At 41.4% G+C, this 26,272-nt stretch overlaps 1 protein-coding gene across 1 annotated transcript in view; it reads right to left on the reverse strand.

Moving 5' to 3' along the window:
* BRSK2 (BR serine/threonine kinase 2) overlaps positions 1-19,157 on the reverse strand; it is a 472,158-nt gene extending 453,001 nt beyond the window's left edge. Inside the window, exon 1 of the mRNA XM_074995992.1 lies at positions 18,986-19,157. Within this exon, the coding sequence (XP_074852093.1) occupies positions 18,986-19,079 (94 nt within the window). The 5' untranslated portion in view covers positions 19,080-19,157. The remainder of the gene's footprint in view (positions 1-18,985) is intronic.
* Positions 19,158-26,272: the final 7,115 nt, after the last annotated feature.

Raw genomic sequence — 26,272 nt, forward strand, 5'->3', positions numbered from 1 at the left:
GCTACAAACAAGGAACTGAATGACTGAAACTGAAATGGTAATGTTTTTGGTGGGTAAGAGGTACATCAACCCTAAGGAAGAATGTGACTTTCTTCTCATATCCAACTTTTCCCGTAAATACATAAGGGTAAAATAAAAATACTGCAAGATGTCCAAAAGCTCTGAGCCTTTGAAACTTAGAGGCCAAGAGTTTGTTTTGAGTTATATTATTCTAATACCTGAGTAATTCCTCTTACTTCAATGGGACTATTTCCAATTTACACCAAAGTAATTGAGAGCAAAAAAGAGGTCTGACTGGCAAGTTCTTTCTCTTACAATTCATCATTTACATGTTTCAGATCATTGCACTCCTCTAATTTTCCCATTTCCTGCTGCTTTCTTTCCACACCTCTATATTAATGTGCAAGGCACAGATTAAAGGGATACTTCAACTTCAAAAATCAGGGACCAGAGTCTTGCCCCAGGAACAGCTCCTTGTGCCATTTGGGCAGCGCAAATGGGCTGTACGTGTGCCCTGACTAAGCAGCTGAAGATTCCCCTGGCTTGGAGGCATCCTTGACTTGAAGGTTATGTAGAGCTGGCACAAGTGGAATCAGGGATATGCCCAGAACAGATGATGTGACTGGAGCACTTCTTTACTCTCATGTACTCCAACTAGCATGAAAGACGCTTGAGAGAGAAATCCTGAGGCCGTTCAAATTTATGCTGGGGGATGCAGACATACATCACCTTTCACATTGGTATCTTGCACTGACTACAATTTAGACACATCTGAGGCTCAAGCCGCATAGGCTGTCTCTCCCCAAACACACACACACACACTTATATAGTTAAGAACATCTTAGATGGCTACAAATCTAAAGAATTTTAAAAATCTAATTTACTTGTCATTGTTAATGTTCTTTGCCTACCTTTGCTACAAGTCATGGACAATAAAAAAAAAATCAGTGCAGACATTTTCACTTTTGCTTAGAGTCAATTTCACTTTCAGGGTCATGGGGGTTTCAAACACTACAGATGAAAGTTTATTTGTTGTTTTAAAATAATTGCTTTAATCAGAATGGGCTTTTTAAATAAAAACCCTCATCATCATTTCTGCTGGCTTTGGGCTTTATAAAAGTTGTTCCAACTTTTCAATTTTGGGCCATATTGAAGTTGTTCATATCACTTGAAGTATCTTAGATCTGTAGCTATTATTTCCTTATGGCATTTACTATAATTCTACAAAAGAAACAGAATTAGTCAAGTTTATTTCTGGTGTAGCACCAAAATTTCAGTGCATTTACGCCAAGGATTTTGCTCACCATCCCTTAAATAGAAATAAATTATTACAGAATTCTATTTCCTTCCAATACATTTCTGAGCTCTCCATTTTGCTTCTCCATGGAAAGAGTCATCATAAGTCCAACTCAATGCTTAATCCCTCAAAATAGGCCTCAAGTAATTTCACTCCTGGAGTGTTGATGAGAAGGAAGGGCCATCAAACTCTCTTCTCTCATTATCAGAAATAGTGCTCCACCCATAAAGCCACAGCATAACCACCATTAACACCTGCAAAACAGACTTTTGAGGTCATCCCTTCTAAAAATTCTTGGATATTTCATTTTCTCAAGTTCACTGTCAGCCCCCTCAGAAAAGCCTGCATTCCTAACAATTCAGTCAGCCTTTAAAAAGAACTCACTAGCTTCTCCACCCACTTCACTCCCACCCAAACTGTACACCAGTGATATTTCTGGAAGCCAAAGCTAAATGAAACAGAATTTGGTGTAAGCATCACTCTTCCAGAGAAGCCTGTCAGTATTATAAAGTGGTGGTTTTTATTAACCTGGATTCAGCTTTATTCTAGCGGCAGTAAGGAGCAATTTAAAAATTCCAAGGCCTTTTTAAAGTTCCTCAGCAGCCTGTCAGAATATCCAAACAGCATTCTCAAAACACCAGAGGCCTTTTCCCTATAGGAAATTGAAGCTTCTCCATTTTAATACTTCAGTATAATTCTATCAGCTTCATAGGACCATAAATAAAAGTGATTGAATTATAAATCCTTCATATGCAGAACACCTACAGAGTCATACAAACACAGTTTACTCAGTGACATTTTGTTTTAGATATAAGGGACAAATGTCCCCAAGAAAAGAAACAATGTAACTCAGTCAGGCCAGGAATGGTCAAACAAGGAACATCAAAATAATTTCTCTTGTTTAGATAATGAACTAATTTTACTTCAGGTTTAAATTGCAGCTGTGAGATTTCTGCATTTATATTGTCAAAATTATCATCACCAAAAGGAGAGGCTGTGGAATGAGCAGAAGAAAGGCCAGGGAGACAGCAAATTCACTTGGAAAGGAAGAAAGAGTAGTCTAGTTCCTCCACTGGTATAAACCAATGAAGTTACAGGGATTAACACTTGCTGGGAGACTGGACCATTGGATCTGAAAAAAAAACCCACCCAAGACTATCCCATGAACTTTAGATTAGTAATACTACTTAGTGCATTTCTATAGTTTAAATCTCTCTATTAATCCCCACAATGTCATTATGAAGTAGGTGGATCAGTATTATTAATCATGGGTATAGTTGAGGATGGGGGGCATTGCCTCCCTCAAACGGCAAGCCTCGGGCAGGCATGAAGCTTCTCGTTATCCCTGCAGCCCCACTGGCCTGACTGGAGCTGCCCTTCCAAATACAAAAGACAAAATATGCCTTTGATTATCATCTCAATTTTGCACCTGAGGAAACCAAGAGTGAAAGATGAAATAACTTGCCTCAGGCCACAGAAAGACAGTAGCTGAGCCAGGCTTAGAACTCTGAAGCCTCTAACTCCAAGTTATGGGCTGGTTCTGCCAGACTGTACTGTTAGATGCAATAGAAGTAGAGCATGCCCTTCACTAATGCCACCACTACTCTCCCCCAATAGTTTTGTAAAATAAAATAAAATCATGTGTCTGCAACGTCAAAGGACAATTGTGATTGTCGTCCAATATCCTTTCACACAATGGAGTTTGAGAGCACAGAGTTTGGTTCAAATCTCCCAGTGGTAACAATGGTGGAACGAGCAGCACTTCAGTAGGAGAAGCACTTTTGCCACAGTCTCACCTAGGCTTGCTCTGAATGAAGTTACTTGATACGGTTGTGAGAACAACAGTAACCAAACCACTCTTGTGCTCCCACCACTACTACCCCTCAAGAAGCTGAAATGTTGCTTGATCAACAGCTGGAAATTTCACACATCTAGTGCAGACTTGCCAGGAGGATTCAATGTTGGAGAAGTGTGATAGAATACTGTAAACAGCAATTTTGTTATAATATTATTTGCTATGCCTGCTCTTCTTCACTGGCCTCATAGTTGAGGACAGACTGACTTTAAGCACATGAATCAGCTTTGGAGGCATGGAGGGACATCAGCCTCTTAATATATTGTAAAATACTCTGACCATATTTTCAGTCTAAACTTAACAGCTCCATAATAACCCTACTCTGTAGTCTTAATTTGCTCTATTCTTCACTGGAAACCAGATGCAAATCTAGTCTTCTCTTAACTAGAACTCAGCCAGCAGTCTGCATCTGACATCACCAGGAAATGTGTTTATGGGCCATATTCTCCTCATAAACAGTTCTAAGCCCTTCCAGTGAGTAGGAGTTGTTCTGGTGTAACTGAGAAGAGAATTTAAGCGACAAAGAGCAATTGTACAAATGCAAGCACTGAAACAAGCTCCAAAAACCGTGTGCCAGATTTCCCAATGGTATTAATCAATACTGATTTCAAAGGCGCTTCTCTGATTTACAACAGCTGAGGATCTAGCCCATTTTTTAAATATTTGGAATTAAACAATTATTTAAAAAGCAAATGAGAGGAATCCTGTTTACAGCTGCTGTGCACTAACGGGCATACGGATGTCCAAAAGCTATGCAACTTATGGACATGCCTTTTCTTCAAAACAAGTGTCTGTGTTTAACTGAGCTATGGTGCTTGTGTCATTGCCAAGTCTGAATATAATACTGAGCTTTGTCTTTGGTGACCATTATTATACAGACATGCATAGAGAACACACACACACAGATCTCAATCTTCTTTCATGGCCTTGTGCAGGAAAGGCCTACTGAAGATAATGCCACTCTACTCAAATGTAGGCATAGTGAAAGCACAGAACGAGCTGCCCTCCTTCCCACACTTCCCCATGCCTGAGACTTGTGGCTTGTCTACAAGAGCCATTAGTCCACATTACAAAAGTGTAAACTCTAGTTAGCACTAACATGTTGCTCATGAACTGTCCATGTGGACCCTGATGGTATGTTCAAGAAGTTCTCTAGTGTGCATTAATGTCAATACTATTATGCTCAGGCCAGTTAGTGCACAACACACCAATATGCCGTGGAATTTACACCCCTCTAATAAGGACTAGGGCATCATGTAGATCAGTTTGCAAACTTACAGGGCTAGATCCTGGCCTTCATTCTACTACTTTGTACTCCTGTGGCAGCATAAAGCAGGAAAAAACCCAGTTCACCTGGTCGTCTGGAGACTTCTCAGGCTTTGGGAAACCCCCACCTTTGCTCTACACCACCCTTTCTTCCCAAATGTCCCATGACCAGGGTGAGGGGCACTTCCTAAAAATAGTCTCAATTTCCCAGAAGAGCTCTTTGTGGCCTTTGTAAACAGCTGCAATTTAGAGTGGTTATGCTATTTACTTCAACTTCAGCTTTATTAACGATTTGTGGTATCACAAAATGGAGAGATCTCAGCTGAAATTAAGGTCTCACTATTGTAGGCAGTGTATATACACATAATTGGCATCATTCCCTATCTGAAGAGTTTATCATCTAAAATATAGGATAGACAAATGAAACAGACACAGAGGAGTGAAGTGACTTGCCCAAGGTAACACAATAGGTCAGTACCTGAGCTGGCAACAGAACCCATGATACTCCTGACTATCAGTCTATTGCCCTATTCCTGGGATCAGACTGCAACTTTCTCTTCAAATGGATCCTGCCTCTCTGCAAATTTCTACCCGCTTTCTTCCACTGATGAGTGCATGGTGGGTTAGATGATGAAGATTGAATTTGAAATCATATCATCTGAAGATTATCTAGAGAAGTTTTTTCTTCTTTAGATCTTCATTAGCTTTGCTGTGTGAAGCGGCAATGATGGGAAAAGCCAAACATGGTTTCACCCCAATCAACTCCCCAAGAAGTACTTAGAGTTGAGAGCAACAAACCTTGCAAGTTCAACGAGGTGACACTGTCCCAGGGGCGAAAAACATCACTACAACGACTGCAAAAGGGAAAAGGGGGATCAGTTTGATTCCTACAGAAGTTAGTGGCAAGACACCCCAAATTGAATGAGAAAAGAATTAGGCAGTCAGTGAGGACAAAGTATTTAGGACCCCATAGCTAAAATGGGGCAAATTAACTTTAGATGAAAATGTTGTTGACAAACTGGTCTGACAAACTCATAGGGTCAAACGTATCCTTCAGTGGAGTTACGCCCGGGATATGTGTGGCCTAAGGTAATTGAGGGAAGCCCCTGGGAGTGAAAGTCACCTAGTGCAAATGGCCAGCACTGTGCTTATGAGAAATCTGAGTCCTAACTAGAATGTTTAAGCAGACCACGGGTGCTGTACTTGTCTCTTGCACATGGATCTGTTCCTCCCCCCCTCATAAAAGCCGGGCAGCCAAAATCATCTTTTCCTTGCTGCTAATACTTTTATTATATGTATATACATACACACACACGCTGCTTTTATTATTATTATTATTGTATTTAACTGCAGCAAACTGCTGTTCTGCCATTTTCACCTTGCAACTTTAATAGCGTGGGATGTTTTGAAGGATGATTTCTCTGGACCAAGTAACAAAATATGTTTCCCAGGCTTAGCCCTCAAACATAATTATGACTCATAAGTGGTCCAATGTTTGAATGCCAGTAGACAGAGCTGGGAGACAGGAGGCCCAAATTTGGATGTGAACTTCAGACTCTTCCTGCTGGTGAAACTCTGACTGATTCTGAAGGTAACACCAGGAGACTTGGGAAAGTAAAGAAGTGATGGTCATGCTATTTTCTCTGAACATTTACTACAGCATTCCTCCCTGATTATTGTGTGTGGGTTTTTTTGGGGAGGGGAGGGTGGGGCATCATCAACTGGCTAGAAATACATCTATATTGCTGGCCGTACACTGAATGAAGAAGAGGAATTGGATGAAGGAAGAGAAGGAGCAGCAGAACTGGATTTAAATTAAGGCCCAGAACTAAGTAATTCTTCTTCACTCTCCCATCAATGCATCCAAGTCAACCTCCTGGCAGGTTGGGATTTCCAGGGCCTCACAATAAGTTTCTCAGTGCCTATCAAAAGCAGGACCTTTGTGGACCAATCCAGCTCACTCCCACCACCCGAGACCAGCTCCTCCATAATTTGTACTTTCAATGGCACGCTGGGGAGAGGACTGAGTTTATGGCATGTGGGGCCCTATGCAATACACCGGAATGACCCTGTGGAAACACTGCCCCTTAATATATTTGTAAAACATTACCAAGAACACACATCCACACAGATATGGTTTTGTCTCCCTAGAAATCTTGTACTGAAAAATAGTAGTGGAACAAATCATAAGAGCCTCAGGAAAGGGAGAGCATGTTGCTGATAAATTGTGCAGGCAACTAGAAAAGCATTTACTGAATGGATGCCTGAAAATTGTTTTCCACCAACCTCTGAAAAGTTAAAAAAAGAAGGTAAACACTTCACTTCAAATGTAGCCATGCCTATGGCCCCAATATATAGCTTTAGACTGGATAAAAATGCAAAAATAAAATAGAATAAAACAAACACACACACACAGAGCTACCTTAATAAGAAAGTTTTGCCACAAACCCAACCACAAACTTCAAACATTACAAAACTTGGGGCTTGTCTATATTACCTCCCTACTTTGAAGGGAAGATGGTAAGTAGGGTGTTGGGAGTTTATTAATGAAGTGCTGCAGTGTATATACCGCCCTTCATTAAGCAAATACCCTCCCGCGGCAGCTTCGAAGTGCCGGCTGGCATCTAGCCACGGCTCACCCACTGATACTTCGAAGTGCCCGGGGTAAATTTTGAGGAGTAAAGGGACTTCAAAGTTGCCCAAGCACTTCGAAACACCAGCAGGTGAGCTGTGGCTAGACGCCAGCCAGTACTTCGAAGTTCAACACTTTGAAGTTGACACAGGGCGGGGAGGAGGGAATTTGCTTAATGAAGGGTGGCATATGCATCGCAGCACTTCATTAATAAATTCCCAGCATGTTACTTACCATCCTCCCTTCAAAGTAGGGTGGTAGCGTAGACACAGCCTTGGAGTACAGTTGGCAACAGAAAAAATCCCCTCCAAGTTAACCATCAAGATGCAAACTACCAGCCTCCTTCATTATCAAACCAGAGATTAAGAAGACAGCAGATTCCTCTCTCTAATTTCTTATGTAACATATGCCCATAGGCAATTATACTGGGAATGATCCCATAAAATCTTACAAAAGGATTTAAAGGTAAAAGTAGTTGAGGATTTTTTTCTAGACGTGTACAAAAATCTTCATTTAAAGACGCCATATGTGCAAAACAGTATGAGCCTTATCCTAAGCTAAGGACTACTCATAGCACTTTGTGACAGGTGTGTTTGTAAAACAGTGGTTTTATGGAAGCTTTCTGTTTCTGCAGTCCTCAGTTCACATGCAAGACTAGTCCTAGTATAATTCAGAGCAGTCTCAAAGCTACTCTAATTTACACTGGCTGGCAATGGCCCAGAAACTTTCATATCAGCTATACGCCCTTTTCCCAAACCATGGTTTTATATATACATTGATATCTAGAAATGACCCTTTAAGAGCTACTATGGTGATTTTATATCATCAGAGTACCCCCCTACAGGATGAGAACCATCCAGTGACTGGCTTAGCTGATTTTAGCACTGCTTTCTGCAAGAGAAGCACAAAACTGCCTCATTCTGCATAAGAATCATGTCCTGTACTTACTCTAACTTCTAAATATAAACTTATGGTAAATTTTATTTCCTCCTTCACTCGCTATCATGAGTTCCCCCTTCAGAAACCAACCATCTCATCAGCTCCTGAACAGAATATATTCTTTTGCTGCTTGCTTTGTTTATAGGCTTTGCGATATGATCAGCTGCCACAGAAAATAATTCTGAATCCTGAACTTGGTGCACATGTAAAGAAGGAATTAATATTCATATATTTTGTTTAAAGATAAATTATATTGTATTTTACTTCAGAGAGAGATTGCATCTTCCAATGAATTTATACAGAACCTAGCACAAAGGGGCCTCTTGTTCAACAGTAATACAAATAGCATGACATTATAACATGTAAGTATATTTTGAACTCTGTATGTATGGTATGGTCTCTTAGGGTAGGTCTACAAAGCAAAGTTATTTCAAAATAACTATCCTAGAATCTTCGCAATGCACCTGCTATTTTGAAATAATTTTGAAAAAGTGGTTGGCTTATTTCAAAATTAGTAAACCTCATTCTGCAAGGAATAGCACCTATTTTGAAATAGGTCCTGTAAGACAAGGAATAGAGACTATTTTAAAAAAGTCATAGTGCATCCAACGTTCTATTCCGAAATAGGCTCTATGTGTGTTGAAGTAGCTGTGTTATTTCAAAATGCATTTTGTGTGTAGCTGTGTTATTTCAAAATAAGCTATTTGGGAATAGGTATACCGGAATACCTTATTTGGAAGTACGGCTGCTGTGTAGACATACCCTTAAGGGTACATCTACACTACAGCAATCTGCCAACAGAAGTCACTGTTGGAAGAGATCTACCAGCAAAATTTCCATTGACAGATTGCATCTACACATGAAAGTAGATTGAAAGAGCAATCCACCCTGTTCACAAAGAGCAGACAGACTGCCCGTCCCTCTCTCAACAGAATGGCTGACTGGAAGCTTTGCAAACAGGGCTGCCCAGTGAACCAGAAGCCCGTCTGTTGACAAAAGGGCTGTGGTGCATCTACACTGCAATTCTGTTGACAGAACTCTGTCGGCAGACATGTTATTACTCAATGTGGAAAGGGATAACACTGTCAGGAAAAGTGCTCTGTTTTGTTGTAACTCCCTGAGTTTAGTCAACAAAAGCCCAGTTTTGTAAACAAAACTGTGTAGTGTAGACATGGCCTTAGAGTGTTAATTTGTTTGTATGCAGACGGCTAACACAAGACCTATGCTCAAGTTAATATTCACTTAAACCCAATTTTGAGGAATTAAGTATGACTTTGGTGGTTGCATAGTAGGTCTTGTGCTAGACCTCTGTACATGGGTGAATTCACTCATAGTGACTTGATTATGCAAACAGTTTTAAATTAAAAACAAATAAAACTTTTGCAGCTCATCATTATGTAAAAGTGATATATACTGTTTGTGATACATGCCAACAGAACTGAGTAAATAATGTAAAAATGTGGTGCAGATATTCGCTTGAATTTTTAAGTGAGTTTGTTTTGAACACGTTTGTGACCCCTTCGTGTTTGTTTTCTGCAAACAGTAGATGACTTAAGTCGTACTGGCACAAATTTATTATCAGAAACAACTCTTGAAACTGTGTCCAAGAAACCAAATTTTATGTTTGCATATGTAAATATTCATGTTGCAAATGCTAGTGTAACCCACAAACCTATGTGTGGTTAACTGTCCCATGTAGTGGTACCTAAGACCACATTACAGAGGAAGAATAAGTGACCTCTACAGCCTAAGTTGAGAGCCAACTGACCTTCAGCTCAAGCTGTAGCTGCACCTGCATTATGCTCCAGAGTTCCCAGGTTCGAGCCTGCCTGTAGGCAGCTACACTCGCACACTAATCCAAACTGTGAACAGAACAGTACTATGTAATATATCTAACCATTTACATTCAACTCCAAGAACACAAGTCAATTCTTTGATTATTGTTTAAGAAGGCTCTATTTATTTAGGAAGAAAATGGAAATAAACATTTCTCAAATAAACTGAAATGACAAATTACTTTGAGGAAATTGGAATTTGCTCTTGAACATTCCAGAGGAAGGCAGACTAAATTTATTGAACAAATTATTATGATGAAAAACTTGTTTCACTCTAAAAATCTGATGAAAGAAGAGTGTTGTCTCATGTATGAGAACTGAAAAGCTGAACTATTCAGGCACTTTCCCACAAATAAAATGAACAGGTTTATCATTTAAGACTGTTTACACTCTTTCTTTCTTTGTAACAAAAAACCCACTTTCTGGGTGGATTGTTCCATTATGAAATTCCTTTTGGTAGTAAAACTTTGACTCTTATGTATTCTAATAGGTTTAATACCGTTCCTATTGAAGTTAACTAAAGGCATATGTCATATTGATTGACTTCGGAGGGAGCAGGAGCAGTACCTAGTCCTATAAACTAAGTATGCATCCAAGAACAGCACACAATGGAACTTTCCAAATTTTGTCTATAAATTCACTCCTATAATATCAAACATTAATTAATGTCTATAAATTTACTCCTGTAATATTAAACATGTATGCCCTTGCCTTGAGCCCACCACTGCTCAAACCATCACAAAAATCACAAACTGCTAGAACTGGAAGAGCCCTAAAGAGGTCATCAACTCCAGTCTCCTGCACTCATGGCAGAACCAGGCACCATCTAAATAGATCATCCCTGATAGATGTTTATCTAACCTGCTCTTAAATATCTCCAAAGATAGACACTCGACGGAGCCTCCCTTGGCAATTTATTCCAGTGGTTAACCACCCTGAAAGTTAGGAAGTTTTTCCTAATGTTCAACCTAAACTCCCTTGCTTAAAATGTAAGCCTACTGCTTCTTGTCCTATCCTTAGAGGTTAAGTAGAATATTTTTTCTCACTCTGCCTTGTAGCACCCTTCTAGGTACTTGATAACTGCTGTCATGTCCCCCTCGCAGCCTCCTCTTCTCCAAACTAAACAAAGCCAATTTTTTAAATTTTCCCTCATACGTCATGCTTTCTAGACCTTTAATCATTTTTGTTGCTCTTCTCTGGAACCTCCCCATTTTCTCCATATATTTCTTGAAATGTGGTACCCAGAACTGGACATAGTACTCCAACTGTGTCCTAATCAGTGCATTATAGACTTCTCATGTTTTGCTCACAACACTCCTGTTAAAGCATATCAGAATTATGTTTGCTTTTTTTCCCCCACAATGTCACAGTGTAAACTCATATTTAGCATGTGGTCCACTATAACCCCTAAATCTTTTTCTGCAGTTCTTCTTCCTATACAGTTACGTCCCATTTTCTACACATCCAACTAATTGTGCCTTCCTAAGGGAAGTACTTTGCATTTGTCCTTATTGAACTTTATCCAATTTACCTCAGGCTATTCCTTCAGTTTGTCCAGATTTTTTAAACTATGACCCTATCCTCCAAACACTTGCAACCCCTCTTGGCTTGGTATCACCTTCAAACTTCATAAACATACTCACTATACCATTACCTCAACTGCTAATGAAGATGAATAAAATGGGCCCCAAAACTGACACCTGCAGGATCCCTCTTGTTATTCCCTTCCAGCATAACTGTGAATCATTAATAACCCTTTCTGAAAATGGTTATCCAGCCAGTTATGCACCACCTTATAATAGCCCTATCTAGGTTGCATCTCCCTAATTTATTGATAAGAAGGTCATACAATGTTGTATCAAAAGCTTTTCATCCGTGTTTCCATCTCCTCACATTTTGACTATTGGAAGAAGTCCCAGCTCTACTCTAGCATGTGCAAATCTGCTGCCCACAGTCTCAAATATACAAAGAAATAACCCACAATAGTCAAACAGCTACATTAGTTCCTAATTCATTTCAGGATTCAGCTCAAACTTAACCTCATTTTTAAAACACTCAAACAAACCTCGCTCTCTTCAGGTTCCTCCATTCACCCTTCTTTTTAGCTTCATTCCTCTGGAATACCCCTTGTACATCATCTTCATTTGGTACCAAATACAAATTCAATTAGAGGTGCATGAAAATACTGCCTTGGTTCTCAACAGAAATTGGATCAGGTCATCATATCCTTTCAAATTTCATGTGAAAATCGCTTTTTTCTCCATTGTCCATACCACCTCATTTCTCTCTGCTCTTTTTATGTTATTGACTATTATATTATTATTATTATTTCAACAGTGCCTCTATTATTGACTTCAGTGACGCATTCAGCATCAGTTTGCATGAAAGACTCTGTATGAAACAGACACAGGCTATACTGAAAAAGTGCATCAGGATGTTGGGGAATCCAGAACATTCCCTGGCTGGTGAGGACATCATAATATACAAAAGCAATGGTAAGGACACATTTAAAATACTTCGCTGGTTCTTCCAGTAGAGCTGCAAGTTGTCTGTAGATCAGAAATAATTTCCCTCCAGAGAAAAATTCTACTGAGAAAATGTTTTTAATTTCTCCAACCTCCCTCATCATTCTAATGTATGGCCTTCCTCACTGCAGTGACACTAAATGTCATTAGAGTGTTGATGGAAAGTAGGAAGCTGCTTGAGCAGCACGAAAACTGTGTTTGTGAAACGGCTGTTCTATAGCACCTAGTGATGTCTGAGACATAAAAAGAGTCATATAATCTCACTCGCGAGTGTTTCTGAATTTTAACATCTCGGGTAAAAAGCTAGCTGTCACTTTAAAAAAAAACGTTAAGAGCCTGCCTTATCCATACTGAATTCAAAGGCAATTATGCCACTACGGCTACGTCTACACGTGAAGCCTACATCGAAGTAGCCTATTTCGATGTGGCGACATCGAAATAGGCTATTTCGATGAATAACGTCTACACGTCCTCCAGGGCTGGCAACGTCGATGTTCAACATCGACGTTGCGCAGCACCACATCGAAATAGGCGCAGCGAGGGAACGTCTACACGCCACAGTAGCACACATCGAAATAAGGGTGCCAGGCACAGCTGCAGACAGGGTCACACGGCAGACTCAACAGCCAGCTGCTCCCTTAAAGGGCCCCTCCCAGACACACTTGCACTAAACACCACAAGATCCACAGAGCCGACAACGAGTTGCAGACCCTGTGCATGCAGCATGAATCCCCCGCTGCAGCAGCAGCAGCCAGAAGCCCTGGGCTAAGGGCTGCTGCACACGGTGACCATAGAGCCCCGCACGGGCTGGAGAGACAGCGTCTCTCAATCCCCCAGCTGATGGCTGCCATGGAGGACCCCACAATTTCAACGTTGCGGGACGCGGATCATCTACACGTGCCCTACTTCGACGTTCAACTTCGAAGTAGGGCGCTATTCCGATCCCTTCATGAGGTTAGCGACTTCGACGTCTCGCCGCCTAACGTCGAAGTTAACTTCGAAATAACGCCCGACGCGTGTAGCCACGACGGGCGCTATTTCGAAGTTAGTGCCGCTACTTCGAAGTAGCATGCACGTGTAGACACAGCTTACATTTGTTGGCAATAAGACTGGGTCAAAAGGCCTTGATTCAACAATGTGCTTTGTGCAGTCAGACCCCTATGCCCATGCTGGGCACTGAGGAGTCCATTTGCATGCAGCACATTCCAAGATCAGGACCTAAAACTAGATCTCTTTTATCTATCATTTGCACAAAATTTGGCAAGGAAGTGTTTGCTAGAAGAGTTTTAAGACAAAACTTTCAAAGGACATATTGTTCAGGTTCACTTAACTTGGTATGACTCATTTGAATTAGAGTTGTAGAGCCTCAGCATCTTTGAAAATCAGACTGGAGGTATCTCACATTGGGCACTCAAAGACTGGTAGTCACTGAAAATGAGAACAGATTTTTGAAAAGTCTTCCCTTATTGTATATTGATTTCACTTCCATCCATATTTAACATTAAGGGTCCAGCCATATATAATCAATTTGGATGTCAACATATTCTAGCAGCATCTCATTAAATACTTGTGCTTGTAAAACCTCCTTTGCCAGAGATTCTTTCCAATATTGTACTTCGGATTGTGATTACTAATTAGTTATCTCTTAAGTGAGAGAGGTCCTAACAAGTTTTAACTGAAAGGTATACAGATTCAGATAAGGCTCGTTGCTACCAAGATAGCCTCTCTAATTAAAAACCAAGTGAGAAATGTGTTTAAAAATATAAATGGAACTTTCATGTATTTGGGGAAAACTGGTCCGAATAGAAATTTCAAATTATTTATATCTCTCTGGCCACATCCTCAGCGGGGTCAGCGTCGCCAAAAAACAATGTTGCTGTGCCATTTAACACCAAGTGTGGGTCTGACCCCTAGATAGGGTTGCCAACTCTCGTGGATCAGATGGACTGGATGCCACTGATGCAAGTGGCAGCTGGTGAGGAGACCTGGCAACTCTGAAGAACATATAAAATCATTCATGATGGTATGGATAACACTGATGATACATGCTTTTATGAAAATCAGAGGGAGCAGCAGGATCATGATTCTATAATTACATAGCTCAATATCATATCAGCATGAGATTGATTATTGGCTGTTATGTGTATTCTGTTCTGTGAACAAATCATTGTGTTGTATATACAACTGAGTGTACCCTTGCAATACAGAAGGCTCACCATGCAAGCCCTCCCAATGCAGAACTGCCATTGGCTTCAATTAGAATTCCGTGTATGGAATGCCTGAAGAATGAGGCCAAAATATCAGAGAAATTGTACAAATGATACCAAATGGATTTCCAATGTTATGTTACTTGCTTTTAAAGAAACTTGATCAAAGACTAAACTCCCAGCACAGGGCAGTGTTGTTTTGCTTGTAGAGAAAGGAGCATTTCAGGAATTTAAACTGTCCTATCATCCGATGCCAGAACAACTAAGGAAAAATAGTAGTGAAGTGTATAAGTTGCCCTTTAAGTGAAAGTGCAGAGAGAGATTCACTGAAAGGGTGAAACACTTGGCCAGGAATACAGTACAGCACTTCAATTCCTCACCTCTGCCTCCTTTAATAAAAATTTACTGAAGTCAATCTGAATTATTGTAGAGGATTTCAAGGTGAAAAAAGAGGTTAACAAGGGCAAAAGAAAACTAATGAACAAAATACTTTTCTGGATTATTTTTTAAAAGTGTCAGGAATACATGAAAAGTTGATTTCATGAAGAATGAGTGGCAAACGGAGACAGGCCACTTTTTAATGTCAATAATAAACTTGAATATCTTCTTTGTGTTCACATCCAATCTGTTTTCTAAGCATAGTATCTTACAGTATGTTATTGTTATACAAACCATTTCCCTTTTTCCTTATTGCTGTTAATTACAGTGAAAAACTATAATTAAATGTAGTGCAGTGTAATTCGATTAAATTTACATAAATTTATCCCTCCATACACACCTTTATTATATGATTTATTATCTTTTACAATGACATTTCCTTGTAATAAAATGTTATGCGTATGGTAATTAAATTATTACACTGTTTCTTGTATTCTTGTTCCCACCTCCTAATACAGACCCCATGAGCTACCAGTCCAGTTGCCAGAAACAATGGCAGAGATACTTTGAGCTGAGTTTGGTACAACAACAAAAGGGCAATTGTCTTAATATGGTTCTCCAAATTATTCATATGTAAAATTCTTGTGGTAAATTATTAAGAATTTCTTTTCTTAGCTGTTGTGCCACTCCCAGTATTATTGGAGTGCAAATATATTTCAGCATTGCGCTGCACCCTCCTTTCCTGCTTTCTAAACCAAGTGGCCTTAATCCTCTCTTTGTGTCATTAATCATTCCCAGAGAGTCTGATATCCCAGCACTGTAGGCTCCTCAGGGCAGGCTTTGCCTCTCCTGCTTTAAATCAAAATCAGCACGGTCTTTAGCCAGCATTTTGAACTGGATCCAAATACACTTCTCCTTGTCAGTTTTGCCTGTTACCTCCCCATGATTGGATGTCACCAGTTTCCACTGAAATCACTGGCACGGTGTCTGGGCCTCTTTGCAGGAACCAGCAAGCTCTTGTTGAAAACACTTCTCTTTTGCAGATTTTAGAAATAAGCTCTAACTACACGGAAGCTGAAACATGCCATTTGGTGGTCAGCTGAACATGAAAACTCCCCTTTCATAGCTTCCTTTGTAAGTCTGCCATGGGTAGTGGCAGACTCTGTTCTTGAAGCCCTCCTGTATTTCTCCTCCTTTGATCTTAAAAATTATCCATTCTGAGTGCAGGGCAAGTGAGTGCTACTAAGAGGACAGTTTAATATTTAAGTCAATTGGTGGAGAAAAGCAAGATCCACACATCTGAAATAACTGTAGAGTAAAATATTTTTCATTTAAAAGAAAAATGAGTGATGTGAAGATCAATGAAGAAAGTAAAGGACTTAATATAATGTGATTGTATATTTTCTTTCTCCTTGTAATTACATTTTACCAGAATTTCTTTCAAAAGGCCTCTTGCAAAACAACACACACACATGCCACACACAACCAAATAAGCCTTTGCTTCCAAACTGTACAAGCTTTAAGCTCTTCAGATGAACTAAAGAAATTATCATGGCCTGTTTCACCAATGTGTTACTCTATCAAATTCAATGCAGTTACACTAGCAAATCACAAATTAGGTCCTCACACTGCACTGTTGTCCTCTTACAAAATGCTGCAGATCCCCCATCTGCCTTCAAAGTTATCAGAGTGAGGGCAACATGCACATCTGCAATTCTGCACATTCCCATCTCTGATTAGCACAGAAAATGCCAGAAAACATCTTTCCAATGCTTAACCATGTACGTTTAATCCCAATTCAAATTTCACTTCTGTGCATTATCTATATCGAGGGTGGAGAAGGTAAGAAAGACAGAGGCTAGCACCAGTTACTTTTAAGCTTTATCCCTCCATCTTCCCTGAAACAGTGCATAAGATGTGTTTGCAATCCGCACATACACCCATGCACAAAGCAGAGACCTGTGCCTAGAGATTAGCGACAGTGTAAAATTGTAAAAGGCAACTTTCCCACTAGTCCAGTTGGTCAAATAACTGCAGAGCCCAAGAGCAACAACCCTGAAAACAAACTCTCCTCACCTACCCTGCTCCCTGCCTGCCTCTCTCTTGCTCTCTAATCACTTAGCAGAAAGATAGGAAGATTATCAAGGGGCAAAAAAATTAACCAAAGCTACAGCTAACTCTTTAGGACCATAGTATCAGGTTACGTGATCTGGAGAATAAAGGTTAATGCAGACTATCTGCACAAATCTCAGATGCAATTATATTAATTTGCAGGAGGGGGAAAATGCAGAGACAATGAAGAAGAAAGCGATGGTGATGAAGATAGAAAACAAATTTGTATGCCTAGGGTTGGATTTATGATCAGCTAGAGTACCAAGCAAGAGACTAGCTATGGAAACAGGATACGGATTTATCATCATCAAGACGCTGCAGTTTTTTGGTGGGGTATTTTTATCATCATCATTAACATCAGGATAGATTTTATGGAAACTATATCTGGACTGATATGGGTTCACTCAGTAATAAGTAGAATAAAGGTGGTGACAAAAAATACAGATACCTTCAGCAGTCATGAATTTTAAAGAATTGATGGAAAATAAAAGTCACTTTAATTTCAAGACTATGTCATACTCAGTTCCCATCCATATACTTCAGTGGTTGCCATGGGGTTTGTGGAGAGAAGAACAAATGGGGGGGTGGTCATAATCAATCATCTCAGAAGAGCATTTCCCCTTACAGAGAAAGATCTGGATTTTGACTGTGTCCCTAAGAAAATTGCACACTGCAGAGCCGCTGCCATGCAGGGCAGCGAGGAATCAAGCAGAGCAGAGGCAGCAGCTGGGGATGGAAACGCCTATTAAATCCTTTAGACAACAGATGGGCAAAGCTTGGCTGGGTTTTTAAAAAACACAATGCATCATGTTTTATTGTCCCACCATAATGAACATCACTTAACATCCACAAGCCCAAAAAAGCCCCCTATGGCTGACTCCCTCCCTTCTAGATTACAACCTGGACACTCAATCCACTTTTGGGGGTCCCCCAACTAAATCAATTTCAGACCCCATTGCTCACTGCACCTGTCACTAAAAAGGACACAAAATGGGACAGGGTTTTGGCCTTTTTTTGAATTGTCCTCCTTCCAGTTACTGCTCCCGTGCCCTTGAAGTAAATATAACATCCAGGAAGGCAACCAGCAAGTCCAAATCTTGAATGCATTTAAGAGATCTAATTATGTCAAGAAGGACACAAGCACCTGCTCTCTGCTAATTCCCTCACTACGTTTCCTCTTAGTATTTCTTACCATTGCTCCTTTCAGGAAAATATGACGGGGGCCAGTTTCACAAAACAGGGCTTTTAAAATAAATAAATAAATACATAAACAAATAAATCAATAACATCCTTCAAACAGCTCTAGGGAATTCTGCTGCTGACCACTTTTTTAAAGAAAAACATCAAACTATGCCACACAAAAGCATACCAAACAACAGCATCCATTCATATTTTCCAAATAAACACAGCAGCCAGTGCCATAGATTGTACTGTACATATTCCCTCTCACCAACTGCACCTTAAGGACTACACCCTTTTCAATCATGATGTCATGAAATACTGCTGGTGACTCCCCCGCCTCCCAGCCACGTCCTTCTCCTCCTCCCCTCCAGTATACACAGTGCACCTCTCATTTCCTTTTAATTTGATTAAAAAGAAAAGAAAGCAAAGTGGGGCGCTGAAGTACTGACATGAAATTTAGCAGCATCCCTGTTTTCCTCTGCACACACTTTGGCAGTCATCAGTACAACACCCCTTAGCAGGAGTGATGCATAGAACACAACCTATACTTTTTCTTCAATAAATAAATAAATAAATCATATATATATATATATATATATATATATATATATAAAACCAGGAACAAATAAATAAAGACAAGAATCGATTAGAAACAGTCTCTCCACGGTAGCAGCAAAAGGGAAAACCCCAGACCCTCGCATCTCCCATCCCCATCCGCAGCTACAGCACCTAGTGAGGCTGCTGCAAAGAAACCAACCTGTCTGTCCTTTGCCCAAGGTTTTCTCCAAGCGATAGGGTCCAACATATTGTGCATGCTGAGCTCCGCTGCCTTCTTTCCCCGTGGATGTCATTTCTACCTGGCTCTCTAATGCTGCGATCTGCGCGCGGCGGGGGAGCTGGGATTTCTCTCTCTGCTCCGCAGTTCTTTAAATTCCCACTTCGCGGCTGTGCAAGCAAAGCACCCTTTCTCCCTCTCCCTTTGCTGCTCCACTTGGCTGCAGATTTTCTCCTCCTCCTTTTCCTTTGCTGCCTCTGTCTCTCTGTCAGTCTGTCAGTGTGGGATGCTGATGACCAGAGCAGCAGCTATTACCAGGGTTCCAAGAGAGGAATCCAGGATTCAAGCCCAAGGAGCATGGTGCTGGTGATCGGAGCTCCGCACGCCCTGTTCTCACTAGGAGCTGTTCTAGGGAGAGCTACGGCTAGAGCAGCGGAAGAGCTGGGGCCCTAAGCTCTGAGTGACAGTACCGGCAGCCAATCTCCAGCAACATCTCGGTTTCGCTCTCCTCCTCTCCCCCACCCAACCCACTACCTTTCCTTTTCCATCAATATCAGCAGCACTTGGTGCCCCTGTCTGATATAGAGCATCACAGTCAATGGCAAGATCAATAAACCTATGGGTATCAGTCTATTAATAAGGAAAATAATTAATGATAAATAGGGATAATGTTACTTTAAAATCAGGCATTGCATATAAATTTGTATTGCATGTATCACATATAAATTTGTTTCTCTCACTCCACCCCAGGTATCTGCCACTGCAATTCACCAACCAAAAGCTACAATTAAAATAATGTTGAGGTTGTGGTGTTATTTATAAAAGGAAAGAAATCTACTTTGGAAAAGGAACTTGTAAGATTTATGGATGCAGTTTCCATGGGAAGCATTTCTGTTCTTTTTGTTCGATAACGTCTTTCGGAACCAAAAAGCATTATGAAAATCAGGGTCTGAAGAGGCTGTCGATGAACTCAGAGGGCAAATTACTTTGGATTTCAATGGCAACATGTAGGGACTGGATGTACAGACCCTCCATAAACAAACAAACAAACAAATAAAAATTCAAGGAATTAAATAATCATGGAAACTTTTAAGTTCTACAGGTGCTCTCTCTGGGGCAGGGCAATATAAAGAAGCTTATACCAGTGCAGCCCATGCTGTTACTGTTCTACAAAGGGGTAACCAGATTCAACAAGGTACTTAAGCACATGTGTAACTTCGACGGCATAGGTAATCTCAGTTAAATCAATGCATATACACACCATAGAACTGGAAGAGGTCATATAGGCCAGTCCCCTGCACTCACAGCAGGACCTGTCACCATGTCGGACAGATTTATTTTTTTAAAATCTAACCTGCCCCAGAAACTTGAAAAGCCCCCTCAAGTAGAGAAGTCACAACCCTGGGCTTACCAGGCCAGCTCTCTAACCACTGAGATATGCCCCCCCTTAACCACTGCCATAGAATTATTTATTTGACTAAAGTTAGACACATGCTTATGTATCTTATGGATTCAGGGCCATATAAAGGACTTCAGTGTCCAGGACAATTAAGGTAATGCCTTCCACACAAGCAAAATTCACCCCCCACCCTCCATAGTTTCCTTCTCTTTATATGTAATCACAATTCTCCATCATGAACAGTACCATGGTTGCAGTGCCCTCATATCAATGTATACAGATGTGTTGTACCCAGCAAGGATTTTTCAGTCACAAATGAAGCTCTTGGGAAATCTGCAAAAGGAAGAAAAAATAAAGAAATTAAAGATTTTAAGGGAATGTCAATAACTATATTCACTGTTCATGGGGAGACAATTTTTAATACTAAAAATGTTGTGGACAATACCTGAAGTTAAATTTACTTTACAGTTAAGTCAGCTAGCACCTATGTATAAATGGGTTGAAACTCCATGGGTGATTCCTCACGAGGATGCCTTCTACAGGTGGCATCAACTAGATTTAGGTCTGTATCACTAACACAGGTGATGGGGTAATCTTGCACCAAAATTTGCAGGAGAAAAGGGAGAGGAGAAACAGAGAAACTATGAGGTTAGTCTATCTGAGTGCAACATCACACATGTCCTAATACAATTTTCTTTCTCCCCAAAATCAAGACCCCAAAATACCATGACTTCTTGGCTCTCTTCTTCCAGTGATGATGCCCTGCACTAGTTAATGTGCTATACTACTCCAGCAGCCTTCAGTGTGGTGCACTTCCAATCTTTCCATAAAATGCTACAGGCTCTCCTCTTTCCTTGCTCCTTTTCAAACTTCACAGAATGTGAAACCTTCCCAGGCTCCCCCAAAGCCCACAAACTCCTCCAGTATCTTTTCTCCTTCTCTCAAGACTCTCCTTCCCCCAAATGCAAGCATCATCTGTCCAAGAACCCTCTGATACACAGTCCCCAAATTTGCCTCATTCTCTCCTTCATCTCCAAGCCCCTCAAACTGCCTCCCACTCCTTCTTCTTTTCCCTTTCTGCAAATTCCCCTCATAGCAGCTTCTTAGTGCCTGTCTTCCAGTCACTGTCCCTTCTTCCCAGTGGCCCTGCATAGCTGTGGGGCTATGCCCCCAGTTGCCTCCCTCACAGCTATGTCCCTTTGTCCCTGCACTCCTATGCTCCCTCTATGGCAATACTCCTTTGTCCTTCCCCACCGTAGTACTTAGCGTTGCCGACTCTGTCGGATCAGACAGCCTCCATTGCCGCAGAAAGCATCTGATCAGTTCAGTCAGGTAGAGTTGGCAATTCTAGAATGTTCCTTATCCCTGCCCCTTTCTCCTTTCTCCTGCAGAAGTGCCCTCTTGTCCCTTCCTTCTTGCCTCTCCCCCTACAATTCACAGCAATGCCCCCTTCTCCCTCCCCCACAGCAATGCCCCCTTCGCCTTCCCCCCCACAGCAACTCCTCCTTCGCCTTCCCCCCATGGCAATGCCTTCTTCTCCCTCCCCCCCCACAGCAATACTCCCTTCTCCCTGTCTCTTGTCCCTACCCTGCATGTGTCCCATGTGTCCTTGTCCTTTTATCCCCCCAACAGCAAAGCCCCATTGCCCCTGATCCTTCTCCCTCCTCCCATATCCCTGCCCACTTATCTCTCACTTACAGCAATGCCCATTTGTCCCTGCCCTCTTCTCCCTTACCTCCAGCATGCTCCTTGTCTCTACCCCCTTCTCCCTCTCTCCACATCAGAGCCCCCTTCTCCCTACCCTTTCTCTTTCCCCCACAGCAATTCCCTTTACCCCTGCCCCTTCTCTTTCCTTCATAACAATGCCCCTCTGTCCCTCCCCCACCACAGCAATGTGCCCTTTGCCCCTTTTCTTTGTACACCTGCCTGAAGGATGCAGGTTAGGAGGGTTCTCCCAGCCACAGTGCCTCCCTCCAGCCTGTAGCAGGTGCTTGCTGCTCCCCAGGCCCTCACTCAGAGCCAGCCAGGCAGAGACCCCAGCATCGAAGAAGTGGAGCTGGACAGGAGCAACAGCAGCATAAACCCTGCAGGGGGCAGAGCGGTCCCTGTAGGGAGGGAGCTGATGGGGGCATCTTCCTCTGTATATTGAGCCCAAGAGCGGCTTATGAGAGGCAGTGGGACAGAGGTCAATATTCTCAACCTTGACTGACCCTCAGCTGCCTCTTCTCGACCATCCAAAAATCATGAGGGAAGTGGCTGTGGTCTCCAAGCTGAAAGTGTGTGGAGTCTGGAGGGGAAGGAAGGAAGATTTCTTCTCCTATAATTAAGATGAGATGCAAGTAGGGATTGCACTTCTCTTACACCAATGTGTGAATCAGCTCCCAGAACACAGAAACAACTGAATTATAGTCAGTCCATAAAAAGATTGGTTCCAAGTTGTACACAAAACCCATTGAACATTGCAACCAGCAATTCTACCACCACAAGCATTTTGAAAAATGAACGGCAGTACCCTGAAAAACCTGAGACTGCCTTAATGAATAAAATGAATCATACAGATTGTGCTCTTGTTATTTGCTTTTGGTATTTTGAGTCTTTAGGGCTCACAGATCCAATCTTTTACCCACAAATCTGAGAGCTAGGAACTTACTTTAAAAAGAATAGTCACAGAGAGGTAGCTGTGACAGTCTGTACCTTCACAAAACAAAAAAGTAGTCCTGTACCACTTTAAAGACTAACAATACAACTTATTAGGTGATGAGCTTTTGTGGGACAGGCACACTTCTTCAGATCTGGAAATTCTGATCTGAATCTGATCTGATCAGAATTTCCTAATCTGAAGAAGTGGGTCTGTCCCACAAAAACTCATTACCAAATAAATTATTTTGTTAGTCTTTAATGAGCTACATGACTGCTTTTTTGTTTTTTTAAAAAAGAACGAAAGCTGAGGTGCTAACATCACATGCCTTTGGGAGCTAAGAATATAGGAAAAACACAAAACATATTAAAACATGGAAACGTCATGAGCTGGCAAAACTAATGTCACCACACTTTGGGAGTTTTACTTTAATTTTGTACATGCATCCTGTTAGTTCTTCACTTTAAATATGCAGGCCGAATCCTCAGCTACTTTCAGCACAACTGAGAGAGGAGAGGGGGAGGGGAAGCTGATTAGACCCAAGCAGTCAGTAACTGAGCCATCATGCTATTTAGAGCAACTTCAGGGCTGCTCTATATTATGGGTAGTTTCAATAGTCTCTTAAGGTATGTCTGTCTACATGCACCCTAAGCCTGGACTCTGGCTCTCATTTAAGACTAGACACCCTTCTGTGCACACAGAAATTAGTCTGACTGGGGCCTGAAATTCCTTAATATTCTGTCTCACAGACCCTGGCAGGAAAATAGATCAGAACTGAATTTTGCAGCTTGGATTCAGCTCAAGTCCAGGTTACCACATTCGGGTCTGAAGAGACTGCCAATGCTATCCCACAATTCCGTGGGCTATGCATCCCATCTTTTCCATCCCCAAACTGCCACTTGCTTTCCAGGGACTAGAAGCAACCTCACGGTTCAAATGCAGCCAGCTACTCAGCATTAAACCTTTCATTTCCATACAGATTGCTCAACTGGAAACACAACTAACTCTCACATATATTAGCTATGTCCAGAACTAAGAAGTCCTATATTAAGCGCGCAGTTAGTTGTCCAGAGGAACATAGCCAAATTCTGGTGAACCTCTGGAGAGCCAAACTTTCAACTTTATCAAGACCACGAGCAATGATCATGTTTACAAAGTTATATCTGAGCAGTTGATCCTGTTGGGGATTGACTTGAACAGCAGAACAATGCAAAGAGCAAATGAAATGGCTAAAGATAAACTACTGCAAAGTCTAAGATTCTCATGAAACCTCTGGAACTCCTTGTCTTGCTGCCTCTTTTATGAGGAATTTGACCAGGTACTAGGAAGGACAGCGAGCACTGAGATCACAGTGGTGCATGCCAATTTGCTGAGCTGAAATGGTGTCCTTATAGTCCTCCAGCCACAGGTACTGCCAGAGGAAAGCCAGCCAAGAGCTGAAGGACAAGACGTGATTCTGAAACTGAGGATGGTAAATGAAAAGTCTATGCTGCTCAGACAGCTACAGTACAATCTAGGGTTGCACTTTGAGGGGCTGTCTGGGGACCACCCGGAAGAGGAGGATGCTTCAAAACAGGCATCAGGGCAAGTAGTAAAACCAGAATCAAATAAATTCTGCCACGATGTTTGTTATTAATTTATGGATGTGTGGGATTTTCAACTTGTGTTACAAATACAAACCTGTGTGTTGGTAGTCTTCCTTTCTGCCTCCCTCCCTCTTCTGTAACAGAATGCCAAATTGTCTTATGGTATCATGCAGGCACTAGGTGGTGCTGTGTGTGACTGACTTTACCAAAGACAAGCTCAGCTATGAGGTGCAGGGGGAGGAGTGAGGGGCCAGAAAGAATACATGAATCTCATGGAAGACGTCTTGTATCTCTTTGGGATGGAAGCTCAGTAACCACATCTGGTACATGACACTTTTCTTCTGACAGCATATGGGATTCAAAATGGGCATGCAAATGAGGTAAAAAAGTTAAACAGGCGCCTATGATGAATTTTTTTTTACTATTTGCTGTTTACTGTAAGTATGGGTAGGGGCTCTGCTCCACCATTAAGAAACAGCCTTAGGAATCTCTCCTCTCTTAGATGGCTCACTTTAAATTTGGCCATGCCTGCACTGTCTTAGACCATGTGGAAACTGAGCCCCGCTAAAACTGGCGGTTATGACTCCAAACAAAACCAGAATGTGTGCTTGAATCATTGCAGGCTTAAATATACAAGTCCAAACAACAACAGAAGTTGACTGGCTAGCCATCAGTTGAGACGGTGCATGGATGCAGGGTACTTGTAAGGAGACTGCACTGTGTCTCCATGATAAATCAGCATCCTGTTGATTTGACCACAATTTTTCACCCTATTGCTCACTGGTGATGAAAGTGAACTTCTCACAGACTAGGAATTGTAAATAGCTGATTATATTCCAAGATAGGGCATAACTATTTGGGCCACCTCTATAACTCCAGAGTCTCCTCCATTCCAAGATGTGCTGGTTCATCACTACATTCATAAATACCACCCCTGCTGGTCTGGAACAGAAGTTCACACTTGTACTCCAGAATATCAGCGCTCTCCAGAACTTCTGTTGCATGAAAGGATTTAAAAAAAAAATAAAACATAAGTAATGACAAAGTCTTCTACTGTCCCCTCACCACCCCCCAAAAATGAAGTGGATGTAGAAATCGTTTCAAATAAATTTTGTGGGTGGACCTTGCTGTGGCATGTGATGGTTCTGAGTCTTGCTCCAGAAGCCATCTGAAGTGGCTGCTGTTTTTTGTGTAATAAAATAAAGCCCACTGATAAAAAGTATCATCTTCTGACATTGAATTAAAGCAGTCCCTTTAATAAAGTGGGAAGTGTATTTTTTATGCTAGTCAGACAATAGTGTGCTTTTTATTTTCCCTCCAATGCCACAAGAACATACATGACAGCAGGAATCTGGGGAAGCAGACCCACCTGCTGTAGGTAAGCAGAAAGAGGGCCCAAGATGAGTTGATGGGAGAGACTCTGTATAATACAAATCAGCAAATAGAGCTCAAGAAAGACTAGACTGTTTATCAAAGGGATAAGGGTGCAAGAAGTGTAGATTGAGACAGAAAGGGGCTGCACCCTGTGAGGCGGGACTGGTGAAGGGATTCATAGAACAGTGTGACATCTCCTCCAGATACATCACTGTAATACCTTTTGGGTGCTCCAAAGGGATGGTAGGAAGCTTTTGTGCTAGCTATATCTA

Source organism: Carettochelys insculpta, chromosome 6 (assembly GCF_033958435.1).
Source record: "Carettochelys insculpta isolate YL-2023 chromosome 6, ASM3395843v1, whole genome shotgun sequence".
Lineage (NCBI taxonomy): Eukaryota > Metazoa > Chordata > Testudines > Carettochelyidae > Carettochelys > Carettochelys insculpta.